Source organism: Cyanistes caeruleus, chromosome 9 (genome assembly GCF_971803275.1).
Source record: "Cyanistes caeruleus chromosome 9, bCyaCae1.hap1.1, whole genome shotgun sequence".
Taxonomy (NCBI): Eukaryota; Metazoa; Chordata; class Aves; order Passeriformes; family Paridae; genus Cyanistes; species Cyanistes caeruleus.
The window spans coordinates 12,800,615-12,824,461 of record NC_141709.1 but is presented as its reverse complement, the minus strand read 5'-3'; the positions used below and the strand labels follow the sequence as shown (position 1 = coordinate 12,824,461).

At 36.3% G+C, this 23,847-nt stretch overlaps 1 protein-coding gene and 1 long non-coding RNA gene across 17 annotated transcripts in view; one reads left to right on the top strand and one right to left on the bottom strand.

The window, feature by feature from the left end:
• Positions 1 to 23,847, bottom strand: part of LOC111932757 (uncharacterized) — a 249,403-nt gene that overhangs the window by 185,643 nt on the left and 39,913 nt on the right. The window lies entirely within an intron of this gene.
• LOC111932758 (uncharacterized) overlaps positions 1 to 23,847 on the top strand; it is a 62,022-nt gene that overhangs the window by 18,295 nt on the left and 19,880 nt on the right. For all 16 annotated transcript variants that reach the window (XR_015273835.1, XR_015273833.1, XR_015273832.1 and 13 more), the window contains exons 2-3: positions 12,047 to 12,159; positions 17,854 to 17,972. Coding sequence is in view for 1 of the 16 variants with exons in the window: in XM_086842030.1 (XP_086698156.1) it covers positions 12,047 to 12,159; positions 17,854 to 17,972 (232 nt within the window). In the remaining 15 variants the exon portion in view is untranslated. The remainder of the gene's footprint in view (positions 1 to 12,046; positions 12,160 to 17,853; positions 17,973 to 23,847) is intronic.

Here is a 23,847-nt window from a genome sequence, read left to right as displayed (position 1 = left end):
ATTGCCATTTTTCATTTCCAAAAGCAAGTATATGAAGCGATAGAACTCTCAGAAATGGAAAAAACGTCCTACTTTTAACTTAACAGAAAATGGCATTTCATCTTACAGCCCTGCCAGTGCACTTGCTCGTAATGTGATGTGTCATATAGGTTGAAGTGAATTTCTTTGCCTTAAGGATCAAGTGCCACTTCTCACCAAAAACATAAGAAGATTTCACTTCATGTTTGACTCCTAATTCACAAGTACTGCAGTCTTTGAATGTCGGCTTTTCTGTCAAGCTGGAGGATGGTGATTCATAAAGTTAAACTTCATGTGGAGTGGTACCATTTTTAAAGAAAAGTGCTTCAGAAAACATTTCCAGGGATTAAAAGAGAATTTATAGTCAAAAAACAGACACACTGACTCCAAAATAGCTGTTTCACATTTAGCAGTAAATCAACTATTTCAGACAGATCTCTTCATTCGTCCTAAATTTTACTGAAATTCAAAGTAGAACAGCACTGGTTTTGAACTCAAAGTTTTGTGGGCTGGAAAAAGTGAGTTTTCTGCTTACCTGTGGTCATGAAATATTTATCAGTTTGTCAGTTAAAAAAAGTAGCAATGAATGGTATACAGTGATTCATTTCTTTATGTGAAGGACTTTGTATAAATTAGCAATCTGGCATTCAGTGGTCACATGTATTAAACACATTGAGTAATGCTACTTTATCTCACCCTTATAGGAGCACAACAACATGGCCTCCCACTGAGCTACTTGGTGCTTAATGTAGTGGGCCAGAAGTACCTCAAAGTTGTTTGGCATAATTAACAGCTCAAGATGGAACAAAATACAAAATTTGTGGGGAAATTTGCAAGCAATCTTATGTGCAACAATATCAATTTACATAATTTCTAGAAAAAGTTTTTAGTCCATTTGGGACAAGTGAAACTACTCATCCCAGATTTGCGAATAAAATATCCAGTTAAATCATTTAATAAAATATAGAAATGCCCTAAGAGCAGTCCTCCAGATAAAGTATATTTATCACAATCCCAGATCCAAATCTATTTTTCAGATGTTTTAATAGATTGCAATTGCTATGAGTTATGCAAATTTATTCAGGGGAGGGGAAGGATGACTTTTGGACTTTGATTAGTGCAATTTGGGGGGGAAGAGGAAAATAAATGAGATTCAGCTCTGTTTTAAAAATAATTCTGCTGTCAGATCATTCCACCATCACAAAATAAGTGACACATGTAACAAGCCAGAGAAGATAAATATCTTCTCAGCCTCTGCTTTATGACCAAAGCTAAGCAAATATGCAGCTGACAGAGGTACCTGAGACCCTTTTGCTGGCCTTCAAAAACCTCCATCATGGTATTGTAGGTAAGAATGTTAAAGAGATGCTTCTCTTCTTGAGAAACATCTTCAGCCTTTATCAAAGTTAATTCAGGCTGGCAGTTTCCAGGCCATACTAGTGTGGTATTTGGTACTGATTGCAGGGGACTTAGCATGGAGTAAACTCCATATTTCACAGGAATTCAGCTGAAGACCCTTTTACCACAGCCTTCATCTTCCATTTTAAAGCTATGAAGAGGGAAAGGTATAAACTTAAAAAAATTAAAAAAGGAGGGGGAATGTTTCAGAGGCTCGTCAAAGATTTGTCTAAGTTGTGGAATTAATAAGAAATACAAGTTCAAAACCTCCAAGTATTTTGAGCTACCATCAAATTTAGGGCAAATCCCTTACAAGAAATTTCTCACTGTGAATCATGTGCTGGACTTGTTTTTGTTGGTTTTAATACCAGGAAGTTGCCTACCATGTTAAAATGCTGGTTTGTTTATTGCAGTATCATAAAATAAATACTATCCAACAAAAGATGTAGTTATTTCTTTACAGAGACACAATACCATTTAATTAGAAAGGTTTATATGATTAAAAGAGAGACACACAAATATTTAACAAATATGTATCCTCCTTTATCAAGTGGGAAGCCAAGTACATGGCAGCATGCTTGGGATTAGAAGGTGGAGGATAACTAAAATTTCTTCTTTCAATAGAGTCCCATCAAGGTCAGAGATCTCCAGATTAAAAACAACAACAACCCCCACAAAAGGGGGTAAAACCCCCACAAAAACCAGTAAAACTTTAATGCAGACTATTTATACACTTCAAATAATTCTGGTACTTTAGCCTGTTCATTTTTTTTCTTTACATGAATTTTTACAGAAGACTCTCTTCACATTTTAAGGCAGAAAAGTCTTAACAATTTTTAAGAAATGAGTATGCAATTCTGCATCGTTTAGTAATTAAGAGGAAAAATGGTTTTAACAGTCAATCAAAAAGAGTAACAAAAGGAACACAAAGGAGGTCTTAGTTCACTAAATAGTGCTTGTCTTTTCAGAGAGAAATTTTGTCTAGAAGCATTCAAAATGCAGAGTCCAAGCACTCTTCTGCAATGTCAGAACTCAGCATCATGAGGCAAAATGTTTTTGCTGGATAGAGAGTGATTTAAAAGCTTTCTTCCTAGTTGAAAAGAATTGAAATGCACTGCTGAAACCTCTTGAATGAACCAACCCCAGTGGCCAGGCTGTAGTACCTGCACAGCAGCAATGCTGCCCAGGCCACACACCACTCTGCTGCCTTTATCGGTACAACTCGTGGTGGAGGAACAGATGAAAGGCCAAATTGTTTCAGCCAGCCAGAACCACCCCCAGAGTGTTCCAGCTGTGGCCTTACTGCAGGTGAGAAGCAGATCGAAACTCTGAAAGTGAAATAAGATGGAAAATACTTATCAATATTACTTTGATAAGTACGACCTGCCCTAACTTGAAGGCAAGAAGCATTTAAATGTTAATGTCTGTATATGCTAACTTAATTAGCATTAAGGATGCTAATAAGCATGAGGTATTGTATGCCATACTATTTAAAAAAATTAAGAATCACTGCATACTTAAAAATATTATATGACATATTACATACTTATAAAACAAGTTTGCAATATCTGTCACTTCCTATAATGACTTCAGGGAGAAAGTACTGTGCAGAGCCTGGCTAAAAAAGGCTAAAAGTTGTTTAACAAAACTCCCTTCCTGTACCATAAATGAAGGCTTCTACTACACCTATGTCAATAATATAGTCTATTAATAAATGAAAACATTAAAAAAGTAAAAAAGAAAAGCACTTGATACTTACAAAAGAGAATAGTACTTGTTCTTTATGAGAATAGGGAATTATCTCCTTTCAGGGGAAAAGCAGTGGAAGAGGAAAATATCACTGTCTTTTGTTCTATGTCCCCATATGTTTTATTATAAAAACCAAAAAAATCCACTTTTTTTAACCTGGTCACCCAGGAGAAATAATGCTTCTGGAAAGGTACAGACCAAGGTAGCTACAAAATCCTGTATGAGAACATTGAAGTAAACAAATAAAAATCCTGTTTCATCTTCTCATATTCCTATCTCCTGGCATATCAAAAAACACAAGTACCTGTGTTTAAAGGACTAAGAACATGAGGCACATTGATTTAGTGAACTTAAACTAGGACATCAGGAAATAATAGCGGCAGGTATTCCCTTACTCCTCTGCTGCCAAAAAAAATGATGCAATTCTACTATTTCTTCCTCTGATTACAGTGGTGCATTTAAATTTCTAATGTTTGAAGAAGGAATTACAGAAAAGTTTACTCTTTGTGGTTTGGGGTTTTTTTTCCAAGTCCTGTTTTTTGTAAAGCAAAAGTTTTAACTTCCAGAATCTGCACATGAAGTATTGGAATTTCTCTCCATTTCTGATTCCCCATACTGACTGTCACAATAGTGAGAGCACAGTGAGGCCTCTCAGGGCATTGCCCTCCTTCTGAAACCCTTGTAGGATGCATGACAGAAAGACTTGGGAGAGCCAGGAGGCCTCTCCACTCTACAGCATCACTGAAATAAATGCAGCAGTGTCTGTCCCTTTCAAAGATACTTTCTAATGTTAGCATTAGAACGTTCTGTTCCCTCTTTTAAAAAGAAACTGAAAGTCTAAACCTCTTTTTTAATTGAATCTCTAAAGTGAACACCTTTGAAAATTAAATGCCTGAACTCACATATCCTATTGGCTTATCCTTAGATTTTATTACTTGATGGCAGTTCAGAACTGTTTTTCTATTTCACTTCTGTCCTGCTCCCTGACAGCCTGGAGAGATTTTGCAAAGAGTAGGCCAAACTTTCCAAGAGGCAGCCTACAGCAGTCATGCTAAAAGGAACTTTGGAGCAAATTCTTTAAGTCTTAATCCATCTGCTTGCTTCTACTTTAACACTTTCACAGTAATTTACAGTATTTTCACCAATAAAATCATTATTTAATTTAAAAGGAGGATGAATAGGAATGTCTTCTTAAAATTCTATGCCAAAGTATGTTTATTGCTTAAAAGAAATAAGCAGAGCTTCCCAGATTCTGTGAATTAAAGGGATTTTCAAAGTCTTCCTACAGTAAATGTGAAGCACCATAAAAATAGACTCTTAACATATTTAAATAATGGTCTGGAGTTTAATTAGGAACTTTAATATTTGAAGTTGAATGAAAATTATTTTTCCTTTACTTTTTTCTGGTTAGGTTTCTTATAAGGAGACTCCTGTTGAATCAGAAATAAATCTTTACCTTCAAAGTAGACAATATTTAAAATGACAGTCCAATCACAAGCACACACACAAAGAAAAGTATGCTAAAAGTAATTAAAAATCCTAGAGGACAAAAGGAAATATTGTATTAAAAGTTGAGGTTTAATCAGGGTTCCTACAGTTACCTTGAACCTTGCAACTTTAATGGAGTAGGGTTTAGATAATACCCTATTAAAAAAGAGTCTTCATTCTTTTGGAAAAAGGCACAAGATGATCCTTACAATACCACATAAAATAAACAGGAAATCTAGATAATATTCAGGAAACTGCTAGTTATCAAGAGTTCCACTTGGAAACCATGTACTTAATATAAGATTAAAGATAGCAAAATGTTGCTACAAATACCTACTCCTATTAGAACCGTAGCATTTCATATAAGCATATTTTAGAGTAAATGGAAGTTATGTCAGGAATCTTACTCTACATTAGTCTAGTATTTACTATAGTCATTAATCTCTCTGAAACATGCATTTAAACATGACCAGTGCACTGGTAATATATAATCTGACAATTCAAAGAATTCAACATGTTCATTGATGGATCACCTTTCTTTCTAAAAGAAGCACCCTAAACACGGAAATTTTCAGCTTCTTTATGCAAAACGACATCAAAAACTGAATACAAAGATCAGGTTCAATATAAGAATATTTTCTGGGACATGACATTGAAGATACTCAAGTTTGGTATTAAAGAGACTTGTATATTGTTTCATTTTTAATTAGAAAAAAATTCTATTCCTATATGCTGCACATAATAGATAAAGACGCATGATTTCCAAAGGTCCAAAATAAATGAAAAAGTAATCCAATTTTATTCACAGCTTTGCTGTGTAGGGTAACTTTTTTGTGTTAAAGAAAATGTTTCCACAATAAACTTCATTGGGAACTCATGAGTTCACACAGCTCTGAGCTAGGGAAAATACTTCATAAAATACCTTATAAGTGCCTGGACAGTGCACCTTCAACAGTTGTCTCTGACTTTTCTCTGTTACAGTAGGCATTTGAAGTGACATCTGAGCTATTTATTTTCAGTAAGAAGCCAAGCACTTGTGTCAAGTAGCACCACATTCCACAGGTTGTCTCATTTAAAAGCTGTAAGTCTAGCTAGATATTGGCACGCATGATTCAAGAGGAGAGAACTCAGTACTTAGCAGGGGAGGGAAAGGCATGTAGAAGATAACAGAAGTCCAATTATGAACTGTGAAAATATGGAAACTCATTGAGGAAAATGGAAGAAGCCTGTGCTTAAGGTTAGATGTGTGTGCTCAAATATCTCACTTAATCAGTCAACAGTAAAAGGATAACTACCAGGAAACATTTTAACCTGACAAGGTATTGTAAACAGTGTGGTCCTCTTTTGGGATATAGTCTGTTGCTTTCATGGTACAAGCTACAGTCAGTGGAAAAAGTTATGGAATACAATGTTGGGGTGTCTTTGAATTTACTGAATTCCTTCCAAAATGCCTTATGGTGGACTATTTAGTATTCATCACCATGCTTCTGTGGAGTAACGGCTGTTAATCCTCTAAAATATACAGAAAAGGGAAAAACATCAGCTCTACAAACAAGCTTATTTTGTCCTATCTTGTCATTTTTAGCAGAAAGCCCAACTGCTCACCTTCAGGGGGAAAGAATTTAATAGTTTACTGTAAATTAAATAGCTACAGCTGGAATTTACTGTCCAGTGTATCTAAGAATCAGTGAAACAAATTTATTTTCTTCTCTTTTCAAGGTCAGCACCAAGATGACAGTCTGTATTGCACAGTTGTATCATATAGTCAGCATGCCAGATGATGAACCCATAATTCAAGCCCAGACTTAAGGTCCAGCACAAACACAGAGTTAAATGTGCTTCCCAGTACTTGTGAATATTAGATTCAGTCATTGCTGCTCCCTAGGAAAACAACCAATCTCCCACAGCTACACAGACAGAAACCTCCTCCAACCTCCCCCTCCAGTGTAACCCAAAAAACCAAAGAAATCAGAAGTGTGGCAAGGGCAAGGCTGAATTTTTGCCTGTACTGTGTGGAGTTACTGAAATGAACTTAACAGCTCAGTGAGATAAATAGCACTGCTCTGGTTTTACGCTGGTACAGAAGAGATGAGGGTCTAACTACCCTTTTGTTGTTTAACTGATTTTAACTCTAAAAGTTTCCAACCACTTTCTGAAAAGGTATCTTTGAAAGGAAAATGCAGTCTTCAAAAAGGAAGAAAATTTAAAGCTTTTCCTCAAGTTTCCTTTCATTTCTTATCTTCCTAAAATATATATATACAGTTTGTTCCAGGAAATGTCTGAAATGCCTTCTGGTAGCTTTTAAATAAACATGAAAATCTCCTTTTGAGTTCAAAGAATTTCCATTAATGACAGGGGAAGAGTTCTTGGACTGTAACACAAATGTAAACAAAGGTCACAAATCACTCTCAATAATTAAAATGCATTATCATTACTTTTTGACTATTAGTCTGCTATCACATAACTGAATTAGACATGAGCAAAGCTCTAATGTGCCTCCACAGCAATCTTTTCCTGTACACTAAAACCGGCAGACCTCAGCTACATTTCTCAGCCAGGAGCTAATGTTTCTGGGTACATGTTACTGTTTCATTTGTCAGTAAAGCCTTATTTACTGGCTTCCTGTTATTAATTATGGGAAACAGGATCTCTTCAAACTGTAGGAGAGGCTCTTTTAACTCCTGTCTAGACTTTTCAAGACAAAATATTGATGAGCCCTTTAATGTTTGTGCAGTGACACAATCTGAGCAAAAAAACCCCATCGTTACCTCAAACAGCTTAAGGCGCCTTATCACACATTCAGAAAAAAAAAAAAATCCTTTAAATCACTCGGGCTCACATCCTTATTGTTAGTCACTGAAGTAAGGTTTTCTTTCATAGTTGGATACTTTCTTCATCTGTCACACTGATTAATTAACAGCTCACAGTATGAGCCCTGAGCTTAAATAGCCTACTCAAACGAGGAGGACAGATCAGTGTTAATATTCCATAAAAAGCTGAAGAGGAAAAATGCTTTCCTTAGTATGAAGGGATCTGTCTTCTAATAATCAAAAAATTAACTAATTTCTGTTTGATTACATTACCTGAGGAGATAAAAGCATCCAGCTTGCGAAGGGAGATTGGAGGAAAGGATTAGGACGAAAGTTAGAGAAGACTTAAGCATTTTTAATTAAACTGTTGGTTGGAAACAACCAAGTCTTGAACACCACTGAAATTATTTTCATCATCATTAAGAAAAGCCAGTTTATCAACACATAATGAGCAAATCTATAAAAACACAGTACCATTGCCTGTAAAGATCTATGGGGAGAAGGCATGCAATTACATGAAATGGAGAGTTGCTAAAACCTTAAAACTAAAGCTGGTTTCAGCCAAAGCGTTTGTTGCTTCTCTCACACACACCTCTTTCCCAAACTGTTACAGTCTGGCAATTATTTCAGGAGTTTGACTTTCAACAACTGCAAGTTCTCCCCCTTTTTTAAGCCCCTCCAGTACTGCTGAGTGGGCAAAAATTACAGATGCAAGAAAAGCTGACAAATGAGTGTAAGGCCCCTCCTCTCCAGTGCCTCGACAGTCAGAGCCCCTGCCAAAACATGCCTGAAAGCTAGTGAGGAGACAAAGACACAAAGATTCCATTTTTTCAGGGAAAATAGATTTCATGTAGAAACTACTAGGGAGAAGAATTGCACAATAGCACGTGTGTAATCTCAAAAGCAGAGCAGGAATAAACGTTTCAAGAAAAAGTGAAATTATATTTGCTTATTGAATAAGCTCAATAAATGCTATTTAACATATGGCTATTTTAAACTGCAAAGTTTAAAACTTACCCTCCAGGGGGTAGGAGAGGGAAAGCTCCCATAAAGTCAGAAAAACATTTTCAGTCACGGAGAACCTTCAGTTTAACATGATCCAAGCTAAGAGTTCACGGCTATTGCTCTAAATCATCTCCTGATAATGCCTCAGTACACAACCAAAACAAAGTAAATCCAGCTTTTTAGCTCAAATCTGTGACTATGTTTATTACTAAAAGATGCTTCCCCCAGTGTGTCATTTAATAAAGTTGCAATGAGTTTAAAAGCCTGGCACCTAGGTACATCCATGTTTTCAGGCTTTTCATAACAAGTTTAATACTTTCATGACTGGCACTCCTCACTGAGCTGGAACAGGTCTGCCTCTGAGCAGGATGAGCAGCAGCTAGGTGAATGTAGGCAGGCAGAACTTTGAAAAAGCAACAGGATTTCTCTTTGAAACTAGTCAAAGCTGGGGGAAAGTCCAATTTATGGTGGGAAGATTTGGGACAACTCAAGATTCTCACTAATTTAAAAATAAAAAGGATATTCACAACAGCATCTAAGATTAGAGACTATTGCTTTAAGTGTGATTCCAGTCCTCTAGGACTCAATGGCAAAAGACCCTATTGTTAAAAATAATGTAAGCTCGCACCAGACCGGCAGTTTAGGAAGTAGAGGCGTAAAAAGGAGTTTTAGTCATCAGAAAGGTTTTCAAAATGCTTCCATCTCTGATAATTAGTGCTCATCAACATGTAGCATTCTTAAAAACTCTCTGCTTGTAATACACCTTTTCTTTGTCTTATGGGAGAATGCTTCTACAGAGGCACTCAAATTCAGCCAAAGTCTTCCAGTCTTTCAGCAGAACACAAATGCAGTATAAACAGAACATAGAAAATGTTATATAATAAACATTCTAAAAATATGATAAATGCCCTGAATAGACAGGTTTGTGATTGAGGATAAACTGCTGAGAGCACTCTAAGACCCCCAAGGGCCCTCTGCCTTACAGGAAGAACAATGTTCAGAGAGCTCAGCTTTCTGCTGGGCTCACCCTCACCTAATCCTCATGTTCCTCTTCCTTCAGCCCATGAGAATGTGGCACATTTCTGACTGAACCCAGGTGCTACCTCTCTTCCCTTCTGTCTGCTCCTGAAGACTGCTCTGCCAAAAGACTTAAGAAAGAAAGGACTGGTAATCCTTTGACTAACTAATAAATCCCCTTCAGGATATCAGCACTGATTGTTACACAGGGATTGGGGATAGTCCAGAACTATTTATAAAAAAAAGAAAAACCAAACCGAAACCCAATACTATTCTCCACATCACACCTGAGGTGAAGTACCAAGAACATCAGAAAACTTGAACACTTCCCATTTAATTACAAATCCAGATTTATTTTTCATGAAATTTCCTTACATTCCTTTGGCTGATCCCACTACAGTCCCGCTTGCTAAGTCTAGGCATATTCTAACATTTCATAGCCAGTATCTAAATTGTTTTGGAGTTTTTTATGCATTTTACCATCCAACCATCACTCAGCTCCTCCTAAATGCATAGCTGTGTCCATTTGGTCTCCGTTCTCAACCAGACCAGATCACCATTACATTTTCATTTTGCTAGTACAAAGAGATCCTGGATGTTTTCTTAACTGCAGAGATGAAAAAAAGTCTGCATCTCCTGGACTGATATACCTACTGACACATTCTCCTTACTTCAAATTTCCTAAACTGAATCCCAAACTCTTCCTCTACCCCACCTACCGTGAAAGTAGAACTGCTACTTGTACACATAGATCAAGAGTAATATGACTGCCTGATTTCAATGAATAATCCAAGGCAAAAGGAGATTTAGTTCTGAGGTTAAATTCTAGAATTGCTAACAGCAGAGATATATGAAAACAAAAATTTAAAAAAAATAAAAAGGCTGCAGTTAATTACTAGGTAAGAGAAACAGTAGAGAATGAAATAAGATTTATGAACAGTTACAAACATGCTTTATCTTATACAGCTGGTAAATTCATTCTTCTGAGTATCATTACAAAGTAATCTTTACAGAGAAAACTCAAGTTAGATTACAGAAAAAGTGCAGCAGTAGAAAATATTATCACTCGATTTCACATATGTTCTGTCACTCACCTAACACTATTCCTATCTAAATACTTTTAAAGATTACTTGAAAATCAAATGTTAGCATTATTTCAACCTGTGGAAGCTGTTGAAAGTCAACATGAAATCTTGCATCTGTGTCTAATGTCTGTCGTTGCAACTGAGCTCATTTTAATGGCTGCATGTCCAGGCAGTGTGTGGCACAGGGCTTGAAAAGGAAGGAGACTTATGTTTTACTTGGCACTGGTACAGCATAGGTCTTTAGCATGAAATTTATTAGCATTAATGGGCATTGTGTAATTAAAGCACTGTGCTTTAATGCCCTGAGGGATGATGGGGCTTTTTTCATATCCTATAAAATAGACAAAGAAAAAAATGTGATACTTTTCAAAGCTAGTCAAAGAATTCAAACGTGCATGTTCCTCTATTAATCATAATAGAGAAGGCATAGCTGAACAAGATGGATCCCAAATTCTCAAAATGTCTTCCATGAAACCACAAGATGGTTAATACTAAACACCAGGCTTTTTGAGAAGATGCTATGTAATGACAGTATTTTGCAAGGCCGCAAGTTCTTCAAAAAGTAACCATTATACCACTGAAAAGTATAGATTTGAAAAAAATATTTTTAGATCTAATGTACCACACTTACTTGGGACTAAACTTGTTTAAAGGAGTCCAGTTTAATAAAGTGGCTTTGAGAAACTATTCAAATATTTGTTACTTGAGCTCTTGCATTTTCTTTCCTGAATGCGAAGAATTTAGAAGGCTTTGAAAATCCCATCACCTAACCCACTGCACTTCAGGGACGGGAGGAGGCGTTTATGTATTTCGTCATGTGCTTTTGAATATCACAGGCTGAAGCTGGAATAATATTCAGAGCTACTAAAAAAGTGCAGTGGTGGTGCAGGTTTCATTAGGATTGGTGCATGTCAGCAGTAAAGATCAGACTATTACTTAGACCTGCATTTCTAAGTAGTTAAGCAGGATTAGTTTTCTATAAGAAAAAAATAATTCAGAATTACACTATGGAAAAAAACCAACACACACAGGTCTAGTATTTGATTTTCCAGAAACTGATCTTGCCAACACTTATCTGTAGGACTGAAAAATAATCCTGGAGTTCATTTTCTGGCAATTTTTTATTGCTTTATATGTTTGAATGAGCCTACATGAACAGCAGATCAGAACAGCATGGAAATAATACCACTGATGTAACTATGATGTTTAAACTATTGAAAATATAAGGCTTATTGACAGTATTGTGTCACATCTTAATATTATGAATAATCTAATTTCACTTAGAACTAGATTGAAGCAAAACTTATTTTATCTGAAAATCTGAAGAAAAAGTTCCTACAGATTGTACAAAACCACTAAGACCTTCACAGTGACACTAGGAATTTTTCCCTGGGGAATGTCAAGATCAATTACTGGCTGATCTATTGGACATATCCTAAATTATCAAACAAAATTCTTTATTTCTTTGTCTTCTAGACAAATCACCACAGAGCTGCAGACCAGCAACGAAGGGAGCTGAGGGCAATTTGACCAACATCATCTGTGTCGGTTCCCCAGATGTCAATGAAACACGTAATCGGGTCTCCAAGGTACATCCCAGAGATTAGCTGCTGTGCCATTCAATAAGTAAATGATTAAAACAAGATGTTTTCTTTGATTACATTAAGATACTGGCAGCAGGGAGGGCTATTACCTTCCATTGAAGAGTCTACCTTCCCAAATTATGTTGTTTATTAACGCATCATTAACAATGTGCCACCTCAGCCAAATGATCAGTGGTCTTGGGTACAAAGTAAAGATCATTACAGAACTCCACCACCTGCCTCATTTGAGCAAATCAAGTAAGTACATCTGAATCACCAATTGCACAAAAATATTCAAATGCTAGTTTTCAGCTTTGTGCCCTTTTTGCTGAGCCCATAAACCTTCTTTTGAGGAATCAACAAAACCATGTAGACATAAACAGAGAAGTTCTTGAAACGAAATATTTTTTTTTTTTTTTCAAAAGAACAGGACCTCAGGTAAATGATGCCTTTTAATACAGCACATGAAAATTTCAATTATGGAAATCATTATTCTAGGCACTATGTGCCATTTTATATTCCCAGCAGGATGTTTTTCATCTCATCAAGAGTTTCCAAGGCTGTTTAGTGCTCCTGTATATGCAAAACACATTTAAGGGCCCCTAAGAAGATCTGTTAATTAAAAAGCCCAGTCAAGTGGTCAGACAGACTGGAACTTGAGGATTATAGGTAAAGAGGGATGAAATGAAGGCTTGGAAATTATAATTTTTCTTTCTGTGGTAGCAGCCAAAGCAGCTGTTATAAACTGGGCAAATTAAAGATGTGGCTGACTAAGCCAGCAGTCTGGAAACAAGACATTGCAAAAGCATAACAGCAAGTCATCAGCACCCCACTTTTAAAAAGCCAAAAGTGCTGACCATTTCTTTTTTACTCTCTCTTCCTGTTATTCTGATCTGTCACAACTATCCTCCAGCTGTTACCCTTCCAGCCCCTGTTCACCAGTTCTAGTTTCCCACCCCCATCTTAGGGAGTTAGTAGTAATTCCCAAGACTGTGGACAACTGCTCCATAGTGGGAGTAGTCAGCAAACAAGAAAGGACATGTTCAAAAGAAGAGCAGGTGAAATAACAGAGTTGAAAGAGTTGAAGTTCTTTTCTTTTTTTTTTTTTTTTTCCCATATATGAGAGTTGTTCATGTGAAAACAATCTTCTCATGCTGAACAATATTTATCATTCCTTGAGAGCTGTTTCATCTGCCCAGTACAGTCAGCATCTAGGTACAGAAAGGTCTCCAACTAAAAAAGCCAGATTGCCACCTCACTTTCCAGACACATTTCTTAAGTGTCTTGTAATTGACTATATTCAGGGGAAAAACCCCAAACAATCCAATCATTTTTCTTTCTACATTTTCTAGTCTGTTTTCACAAATACTTGTAAAAGGGCTAAAAATAGTTTTACTACGAGTTAATGGGGGTATACATGTTTTCTCATATCAGAACATAATGAAGGATTTATGAATTACTGCATAAATAAGTTACTTAAAGACCCCGAAAACCATCCCAGAACAACCCTTTGTCTTTTCTCAACAGCAGATATGGAGTTCCTCTTAGAAGCAGAAGAAACATTAGTTGCTTTGTATAGACAGCTTTTAGGTCAGTTTTGTCAAGCTAGAATTTATCTCAATTTCTATTAACGTAAACCTGTGGCCTATTTTTGATCTCATTTTAGACATCATGAATTAATACCTCCCAATCTGTTTCCTCTATGTTTATTTGTATTCAAGACAAACTCATCATTTCAGATTTGTGGTAGATGAATTTTTAAGTGTTGCCATTTCAATACTACACTAACGATGCTGTTAATAATACTGCTGCATTGAAATACTGCATCTGATTTGAGGCACACTCAAGCCCTTTGCAAACAATTATTCATTAAATACATTTGAAAACTGTTCATGAGATTCATACCATAAATCTTTAACAGACACAAAATTGATACAGGCAAGCTGAGTACTCCATTCTTTATCAGAAATTAGTTTTAGGTGGCATGGGGCCTTTGTCTGATGCCTTTACCTGAAAAAAAATCAATTGCCATTTTGCATTTTCATACCAGTCTAAGAGCATGAGAGAACAGAAAAAGAATTCTAAAGGTTAAACCCCATATTCAGTACAGTCTCTCCCCCGCCCCTCTGTTACAGCGGGTATTTGAGGAGGTTCTTTACATCTCCTCCCACACAGTTTCTCTGCTTCATAAGCAGAAAGCAGCTGCTGGTTCTTTCAAGTCTAGCGGTTAGTTGACATTTACCAATAGTTTATGGTTTTCATTCTACCTTAGCAAGGAAAAGAGCTAGAATACCAGTTTTAAAGAGTGAGTACTAAATCTTTATATTTCTAATTTCCTCACACCCCACACCCCTCACCCCCAAACTGGAGGGGCCTGCAGCCAACAGTTTTGGTGGGACTTAAGGAAGGGACAAAAACAATGCTGTGAACCAGCACAGAGAATAGGGGCATGGGTCCTGGGTTTACAGTTAAAATTCTTGCCCCTGGAAAACCACCTCAATGCAACTCTTGGCCAGTAGTGATGGTTTAATTATTTCCCTTCCAACCCCACTTTCTAAAAAACTGCTGTGTACAGTTGTTCACATATCTGACTTGACAAACTTGGCAGCATTATTTAGAAACTGCCATAAAAATAAAGAAAAAATATTGCATATATACCTATGATATGATGCTTTGATGGTAGAGATGGGAGGAATGAGAAAGGTCTACGATACATCACACAAAACACTATTTTCCAGAGCAGGGAGAAAAAAACTCAGCTGAAACATACAAATAAAGATGTTATGTCCTGCAAACACTGCCTACTTAGCACACTCATGTGAAAGGCTACCTCCCACAGTTTCACTCCCTTGTCCAGGCACAAACAGACACAGGCTATGACACAGTCCTTACGTCTGACCTCATTCCCAGATAAATGCACTGATATGACTCTATTTAATGTTTGTCTTCCTGAAATTTTTCTTGAAAATTATGAAAATTATAATATGTTAAATACATGAAATTATTATATCAAAATACAGATGAAAAATAGCACTGTCCTGGGCACTATTTCAACAGTGGGATACTCTTGCTAAAATTATATTCAGATTTGCAGGTATTTTGAAATAGTAATAAACAAAATGTAGTCAGAGATATCTCTTTTAGAGCAAGTTTATTCACATGGGAATCCGGAAAACAGAGGTGATCTGATAAGCAAAATTCCCCTTAAATCAGGAGGAAAAAATGCCATACTTGTAGTTGCAGCCTGCTAAATCCTCCAGTAAACCTAAACTCAGGAGTCAGCTGGTCATACTGTGTTTATTTCATAGACTTTTTCAGAGTCCATCTGTATCCAGAGTACAAAAGCCTTTTATCTGATGATATTTACTAACAAAGAGTTTTAAAGAGGTAACATCAACAGAATCGCTGTAGATACAAAAAGGAACATGGAACTTGCAATTACTGGATGGCTCCAAACTTTTCCTAATGTGTTTAAAACTTTACAAAAGTAAACCATCCCAGACAGCTCAGCACAAAGACAGTGTAAGAAAGTGCCATACTGATTTTCTCCAGGTGTAGGTCAGGACATTTGAAGATATCTATGACTGAACATTGTTTCTTCATCCTGAATCAAGGCTTCCGTGACTGAACATCATAGAGGCAGTTACAAAAGTCATACTGGTGCTCAACATCTGCAGGAACTCAATAGTGCAGCAGTTTGCTGCACACATGTTAAACATGCAGCACTAAAAATTATAAAAACAGGCCAAAGCAAAATGAAAAAGTACTTGAAATTAAGAATTTCACATCAGTAACAGGAAGAAAATGTGGAGACCACCTTTTCTGCAGGCCAGCAAAAAAGCATTGCTTTCTTTTATCATGTATTGCACTTACAGGGCACTAGATTTTTCTAAACAGCAACCAAAACATGCTTTCAAGTCCTCCCAACAAACATCTGAATGACACAGCAGACTGAAATATTTCAAAGAGATCAAACATACACCAATGACTACCTCTTGTTCCCCTGAATTAAAAGCTTATCTGCAAAGCAGAATCTAATTAAAAATTATCTTTTCTTTAAAGAATAAAGGAGAAAAACACCAGTCTTTAAGCAAGGAGGAGACTCAGCTGGAGATGGACTGCAGTGTCCGTTTCTTTTTGCAAAGTAAAGATTCAGAAGCACATTCAAAACCACGTTTAAGTGGTAAACGTAGAAACATGAAGTACTAAAAATGAGGACCACTTTTCCCCCAGTGATTGTAGATTTAGGGAAAATCAGATATACCTGTATTTTAGTACATAGAAAAAAGATCTGTAGTATCTTATCACATATGCTTTTAGACAGACATTTGACTGATTTCAATTAGCATTAGTACTTCAAAAGAGATGATGTAATAGTCAGAGCAGCTAAGATTTTTTTCATGTTTTTGTATGAATGGAAAAGGGTTCCAGACACATTAGACTGATTATTTTATATTCTTACATAGAAAGTCACTGTGGCTTTATGAAGAGGGTTTTTTCCCCTCAAACTTGTTTACTTCTGTGTGGTTTTGAATTTTTTGAAGAAGGCCTCACATTTTCAATATTAGTTCTAGTTTTTCACTATGTATAAATAAAGTAAAATAAGTACATGTACAAGTGCACAGACAGCAAGGGGTTTCTTTGCAATACTCAGTGGAAGAAACACAAGATTTTTTCAAGGCTCCAGAGCTCTTCAGCCACAGCATCCTCCTTGCATATGCATACCGTTGTTTTAATTTCATTAGTAAGAGGAAACTATATCAGTATTATACTTTTTTCTTTACTAGACAACATGAACAATGTATCTATGCGTCACTGTTAAGACTGAGCAGAAAATAATCCTTTCTCAGAGAGATAAAAAGATTTTTGAATTTTTATTATTAGACTAAAAAGAAGTATGTCTAAGTTATTTTAATTTTCCTTTGGGAAAAGGAGCTTATCATAAAAGAAAGAGGAGGAGAAAAAGTAGGCAGACCGAAGATAGTCTGATCATTAAGACTTTCACACAAAGTATCAGAAACCCAGGTTTCCAGGCCCTTCTCCAACAACAGCAGAGCTCTGACATTCCAAAGGCACACCAAGACACCAGGCCATCAACCCTTCTATGGCAGCAAGGGGGATTTTTAACCTTTCCTCACACAAAAGGCCTTCCCAGAAAAGCTTCCATTGAAATAGGCATTTCTTCAAAACCCTCCTGCATTTTCCCCACAGAGGAAAAAAAGATTCAGTTTTCAACCAGATGTAGTTACAGTTTTTCATAGAACTGCAATTGCAGGGAAAACTAACAGAATGAGAAAAAAAAAAAACAATTTCTTCTATAAAGTTCTAGTAATACCTTTAATCATATTACAAGCTTAATGCATTACATTATTTTTTTTAATTAACACAGTTGGACTTTTAGATCAAACAGAGAAGAGAAAAAAGATTGTGATCCAACAAAAGCATGTTATAAAAACACTGCTGTTCAAAACAGGTCAAGTATTTTCTTGTGCTTGAAGACTAACAAAGGGGTTTTTCCTTAAGGCAGTCATTAGGTGTTTTGTCTTTATTTTTGTTACTTTTTTTTAATGGTAAGATATACTTTCACCCCTCTATTAAATAAACTCCAATCTATTCCTGTGAATAGCAATTTTCTTAAGACACTTTTTTTTTGCGATTAGTTGTGATAGGATTGCTTTCTCTCATGTTTGCATTTTGCAGACCACAAGCCTCAGAAGATCACTGTGGAAGAAACACACTGGGCCAACCCATCCTGTTGATATGACACAAAGTGCAGCCCAGTTTGGTATTCTTTCCACTCTGAAGGAGTCTCACACCAGGTAGTAGAAGCTCACTTCTTTCTTTGCTGTTGAATGACCACCTATTTTTTCCCCAGAATTCCCCCCACCTTAGGCAAAATTTACATTTTAATATTCTGGAGAACCTTTAAATTGCTGCTGTCCAAGGACCATAATAAAATGTGGGGCTGGTTCTTGTGACCCCCACACCTCCCTTTCTCACAGGGCCAAGGAAAGTCCATTAGAAATGACAGGGCATGCAGAATGCAGGAGAGGGCTAATTGAGTTTAAAAGCTGTGTAGCTGCAGCGTCATTTAGGAAATGCCTCCAGGCTTGCTCAAGAGTTTAGTAATAAACCTAGACCACAAAGCAAACTGAATGTTCAACTCTACATGCCCAGAAGGTAGAGAAGATCCTTTTCTCCATACTCTTAAGCCCATGTTCTTAGGCCCTCCAATCTTTCTCCCACAAAGTAGGATTTCAGGAATCATCTTCATTTTTCTTATCCTGAAGGCAGAACTGCATACTGTTAACAGTTTCCATAATCTTGATTACAAATTTTTATTACAATAAAACATTGGTATCATCATGTGAAATCAATAATCTGTCTTGCTAAATCTTGTTAAAAAAAGTAATTTTCAGTCTAAGCCAATTAGGAAAATAGAAATGGCCACAGAGAGTTTCAGAACAGAAAAAAAATCACATTTTATCTTTTCTACTACAAGTGGCAACCATAGTTGGTTGACATGTGAGATTTCTGGCCTAACCAACTGATCACTAAGGCATTTAAATTATCTGTAAAGATGACTTAAAATGGGATAACCCACAATCAGAATATCCACAGTATTTAATGGAGCTATTAAGTGTGCAAGGAACCTGGGATCAGCACCCAACCCAGTCACAAACACATTCAAGAAATTTGAACAGATGCATATTTGACCATAGTAGGACATATTCTGAAATAACAAAAATATGGGCCCAATCACAACTAAAGTTGTTCTCACATGCTTTGTTTTTACTGACTACAAGCTTTATTAAGCTTTTAGTGTCCAGTAGAAACAGCTCCACGAAACAGTGGGAGAAACACTGAAACTGAGTATCTAGAAACTCTTACATAGATAGGTTTATACACAAACTGCAGTCATGACTAAAGTAGTGTTTGACTAAATCATGATTAAAGTGGAGGGTCTGGAGCCCAAGTCTATCCAGGAATAACTGAGGGAACTGGGATTATGAAGTCTGGAGCCTCAGGGGAGAATTTATCACTCTCTATAACTACCCCACAGGAAGCTGCAGCAGAGCATGTCTGAGTGCCAAGTAACAAGTGATAGGATAAGAGAAAATGGCCTCAAGTTGCACCAGGGGCCATTTAGATTTTATATTAAGAAAAAATTCTCCACCAAAAAGCCTGTCAAGCATTGGAAAAGGGCTCCCAGAGAAGTTATGAAGTCACCATCCCTGGAGGTGCTTAAAAGACATGTACACATGGTGCTCTGAGACAAGATTTAAGTAGTGTACATGGCAGTGTTAGGCTTGCTGTTGGACACAATGATGTCACGTGCCTTTTCCAATCTGAACTATTAAATGAATGACAGGTTCAAATCACTGGCTATGTTACCATGTACTCTGCTTTAGATGATGGCTAATTCCTTCCTTACATGATACTTAAAGAAATGTCATTGTTATAGTCTCAAATCCAAGTGATTCTTGCAATCACCTGGGCCATATGAATGAATTTAAAGACTGAAATCCATAATATAGTTTCCTTTCTAATGAATACACCCATTCCTACAGCCACAATGAAAGTATTTCTACAGATAAAGCATTATCAGAAAGCCAAATTTTATCCTTGCTGTCCAACAATCACGGCACCACTCCATACAGCAAAACAGGAACATCTGGAATTCTGCTCTTGTGAGGGCAGCTGGGACTGCACTGCTACATCAGGAAATGAACTGTGCTCAGGTTATAAAATATACTTGGGACTGTTCACAGAAAACTATCCTGGTACTGAAGAAATTACTTGTGTACAAGGCACTTATTAGGAAAAATTTGTCGAAGTGCATGGTATGTTTTTTCTGACAGAAAAGACAATTTTTCTGAACAGAAAAATTGTGCAGATTCACTCTATATTTAAATCCCATTGAGCATGAATAGTTCCCTTTCATTTCAGAAATTATTTCCCTTATAAGTATTAATTATAAGTAGAAAAATTGTGTGATAACTAAAACTGATTTTACCAAACCTGCCTCCTTAAGGAGGAGTTTTTTCACTAACTCATATTTTGATCTAACTAAAAACAAGTTTGGGTAAATGCTAGCTTTTACTGCTCTCAAATTCTGCTTTGGTTTCATGTTACTCCTGAGAGTTTGTGGCAACAAGTGCAAGACAAATTTTTAACTTCTCTTCAGACAAAATTGAAGAGTACTGATTGCAGTAGCCAGGAATAGTGGCCTATGTAAAACCTTTTTACTAATATTATTGAGTGGGGTGGTTTGAAGTGGCTTGGTTTTTGGTTAAGGGAAAATCCAAGCAGGCCAGGCCAGTGCACAACCCACTGCATTGAGAAAGAAATAAAGACAATTGCTTTCAGTTGGCCAGTCATACCATTTTGTACTGATTGTTCTGATTTTATTGATTGTTCTGATCAAGATTCCTTCCAAGATCAAAACATTAATTAAATTCCTTTTTTGCACATATTGGCATCAGTATTTTGGAAGAACTCGACTTGTTCTATGAATGCACAGGTTTAGTAGAAAGCCATTTTGATGATGGCAGATTTGAAAGACCCTGTTTCTATACACTTGAGACATTAGGGAAAAAAAAAATGCTTAATAAACTACTATTGCTAAGATCCAAAGTTTCTAAGTTAATACAAAATGATGAAGAATAAATTCATTATTCTTCTTCAATTCTATTTACCTTCAGTATTAAGTAGATCCATGCCTACTTCATACACTTTGAATTTTAGGTAGGATTTGTTTTTAAGTGAGAAAGAAAGGCATACCTAAATACCCGTATTTACCACTCTTCAAATTTGAGACTTGTACTGTAAAGAGAAACAATTTTCCTGAAACTCCATACCTATCCCTTTAGCAACTTTTAATATTTCATTATAGTTCATGGAATGTAAGTAGGTTTTAAGTTTTGTTAACACTGCATGAATATTTTGACAAGAGTCCATCCACTTAGCCAAAATTGGAAACAACTAAGTATTTACATGGTATAGTACCAGACCTACACACAGTGAACCAGTTTAAAGGGGGAGAAAAAGCCTAAGTGAAATTTACAAAGGCATTCGATCAGGATAAAGAAACAATGCAACTATTTTAAGTCTCCTGCCAGAAGGGGTGGAGTACTTTAAACAAGTTTCACTTACACAGCATTTTTTCTCCTCCTTTGAAATACGTTCTAAAAAAAAGTGTCACAATTAACATATTGTATACATTTTTCAAGGTTTTCAAAGATTAAGAACTGCTTCTGGAAAGACTCACTCCAATTTAGCAAATAATTATAGCACACATTACACCAAGGTGCATTAATGTTTGACATCTGTGAGGGTACAGAAACATGTACTTACACAGAGTTATCAATCAGCAAAACAAAGTCAGATATAATTTTAAATGAGGGCAAGAAAGAAAAAGCAAAAAAGAAAGCAAGGGGAAGGACAAGAAGTCTAAGTGGCAGAAAACATTACAACAGCCAAGTGGAAACAAATGAGATATTATAGCTGGGGTGCAGTCACAGGACTGTGTGTAACTCTGTTACAGCTAAACACCAAGAGCTTCTGGTGAAACTAGTTCTGTGTGTCACTTTAGGGAAAGTATAAAGAAGCATATTCAAAAGACAACAAGCACAAAGAAAACACAGTCATGACTGTTGACAATAGCGAATTCTGTACTGAATGTGTGAAGGAGACATGAGTGAGACAAAATAGAATCAGCCCCACTTTGCCTGGGATTTTTGTAGTGACACAAGCCAAGCAATCTAAACAGAAAATGTCTGTGCTAGGAAAGGAAGATATAAAACACCACAGAAACAAACTGCTTTCCTCATGGAAGAATGGTAACTTTGGACAACATTTGGCACTGCAAGTTCAAAGGGCTATTTCATCTGCATTGTAAGTACAGACCCAGAGATTTTACAGTATTCCTGTCTCCATGCTATTGTTTTCTGTGCCATTAATGGCACTTAAATTATAGACCTGCTGCAGCCATGTAGTCAAAACACCACATCACCCGATGAGACACTGTATTATAATGTCACTGTGTCTGTGTTTTAGCTGTGCTTTCATATACTCCACTTCTCTTCAATCACCCTTTTCCTCTGCCAAAGAATAGGTATAAGAGACGAGTCTATCTTTAGCACCACAAAAATTTCTTACTCAGGCAGCTGCAACACTTCATTCATCACATATCCAAGTCTCCTGTTTACAGCAATAAAATTTTTAGATGTACAAATAGTACGGAGGCGGATAAAAAAGTCATGGAGAATTTAAAATTAAAATACAGGATATGGCTAGGGAGTTAGAAATAATATGCTTCAAAGCAAAGTATTTTCTAAACTACATCAGGTGGGATTTCTTGTTTCTTTTGGGTAATTTTGAGTATTAGGTATTTTTTGTATTTACTTTTAGTAAAGTATTCCATATTTACTGACATACGGTTTCCCAGAAACATAATATTGTATGTATTGACCTTTACATACAGTAATTCACAATGACAAATATTGATTAAATAACAACTTATTCTTTGACATCATCTTAAAAGAAAATATACTGACATTTCTAAACAGTTGCATGACAAATCTGAAACCTTTCTTTTTCTAAATTTTACTACTGAACTGGTCATAGCAAGTCACTAAAGAGCAAGGTACCAAATTCAGAATTTTCACCAGCATTTAAAACTTTTTCAATCTCAAAAGCCTCAAGGAAGTTATTTCAAAGTCACAAAACTATGTATGGTGGGACATCTGCTCCTATAAGTGATTGTGATATAAGTGATTGCACATCCTATGGTGTGCTGATTGTATCTTTCAAATGGACAACTCCACTTGAGATGACAGGTTTATCTATGGAACAATCTTCAAGATTCCATGATTTCCTACTTTTTGCATGTGCAATTCATCATTTCAAGCACTCAGACTCTCAATACGTTCACATTAAGGAAAAAAATTCACAATATTAAGTTAGTTCATTTCATTCTGTATTGGCTTATTTTTAGTGCCACATGCAAAACAGCAGTGGGTTTTGCTTATTAAAGGCATAGTCTCGATTCAGAAAAGCTAAATATCAGGAATTCCTAAAAACTTTTGTGCATGTTCTAAATTTGCCAAGAACATCTAAGGCAACAGAATATATTTAACAGTTCAATTAAACATTGAAAATTGTTGTCACTGAGCAGAGGAAAACAAAAAACAGTCTACAATTTTCTTTTGAAATCTTGAAAGTATTTTACTTTTTTCTAGATGAAAAAGCTTTCAATATCTTAGTAATGTAGCTTCTTTATTTCTTTGTTTTCCCCTCCAATGCCATGTGATTTATGTCCTCCCATACTCCATTTTCAACATCGTCCCAAGTTACAATGATTTGGCATTGGACAGAGAACTATGGAAGCATAACAAAACTCCACCCAGCTTTTCACTTATCCTTTCTCACAGTCAAACCACAGCAAAAGGCCACCATGCTGGAGAAAGCCATGCATACATAGGAAGACCCAAATGTTTGGAGGTTTTTTTTCAAGTGTCAATAGTCAAAAGGATGTATTTATTATTCCTGACCTTTAGAACAGAAAGCTTAGTATCATTCAGATACAGAAGTTCTTCTCATACAGCTGATAAACATGTAAAAATAAATCTACTTTAAAGTCTTCTGCTGTCTGAACTATCACCAGAAGGGCCTCTGATGCAGTTCAATCAA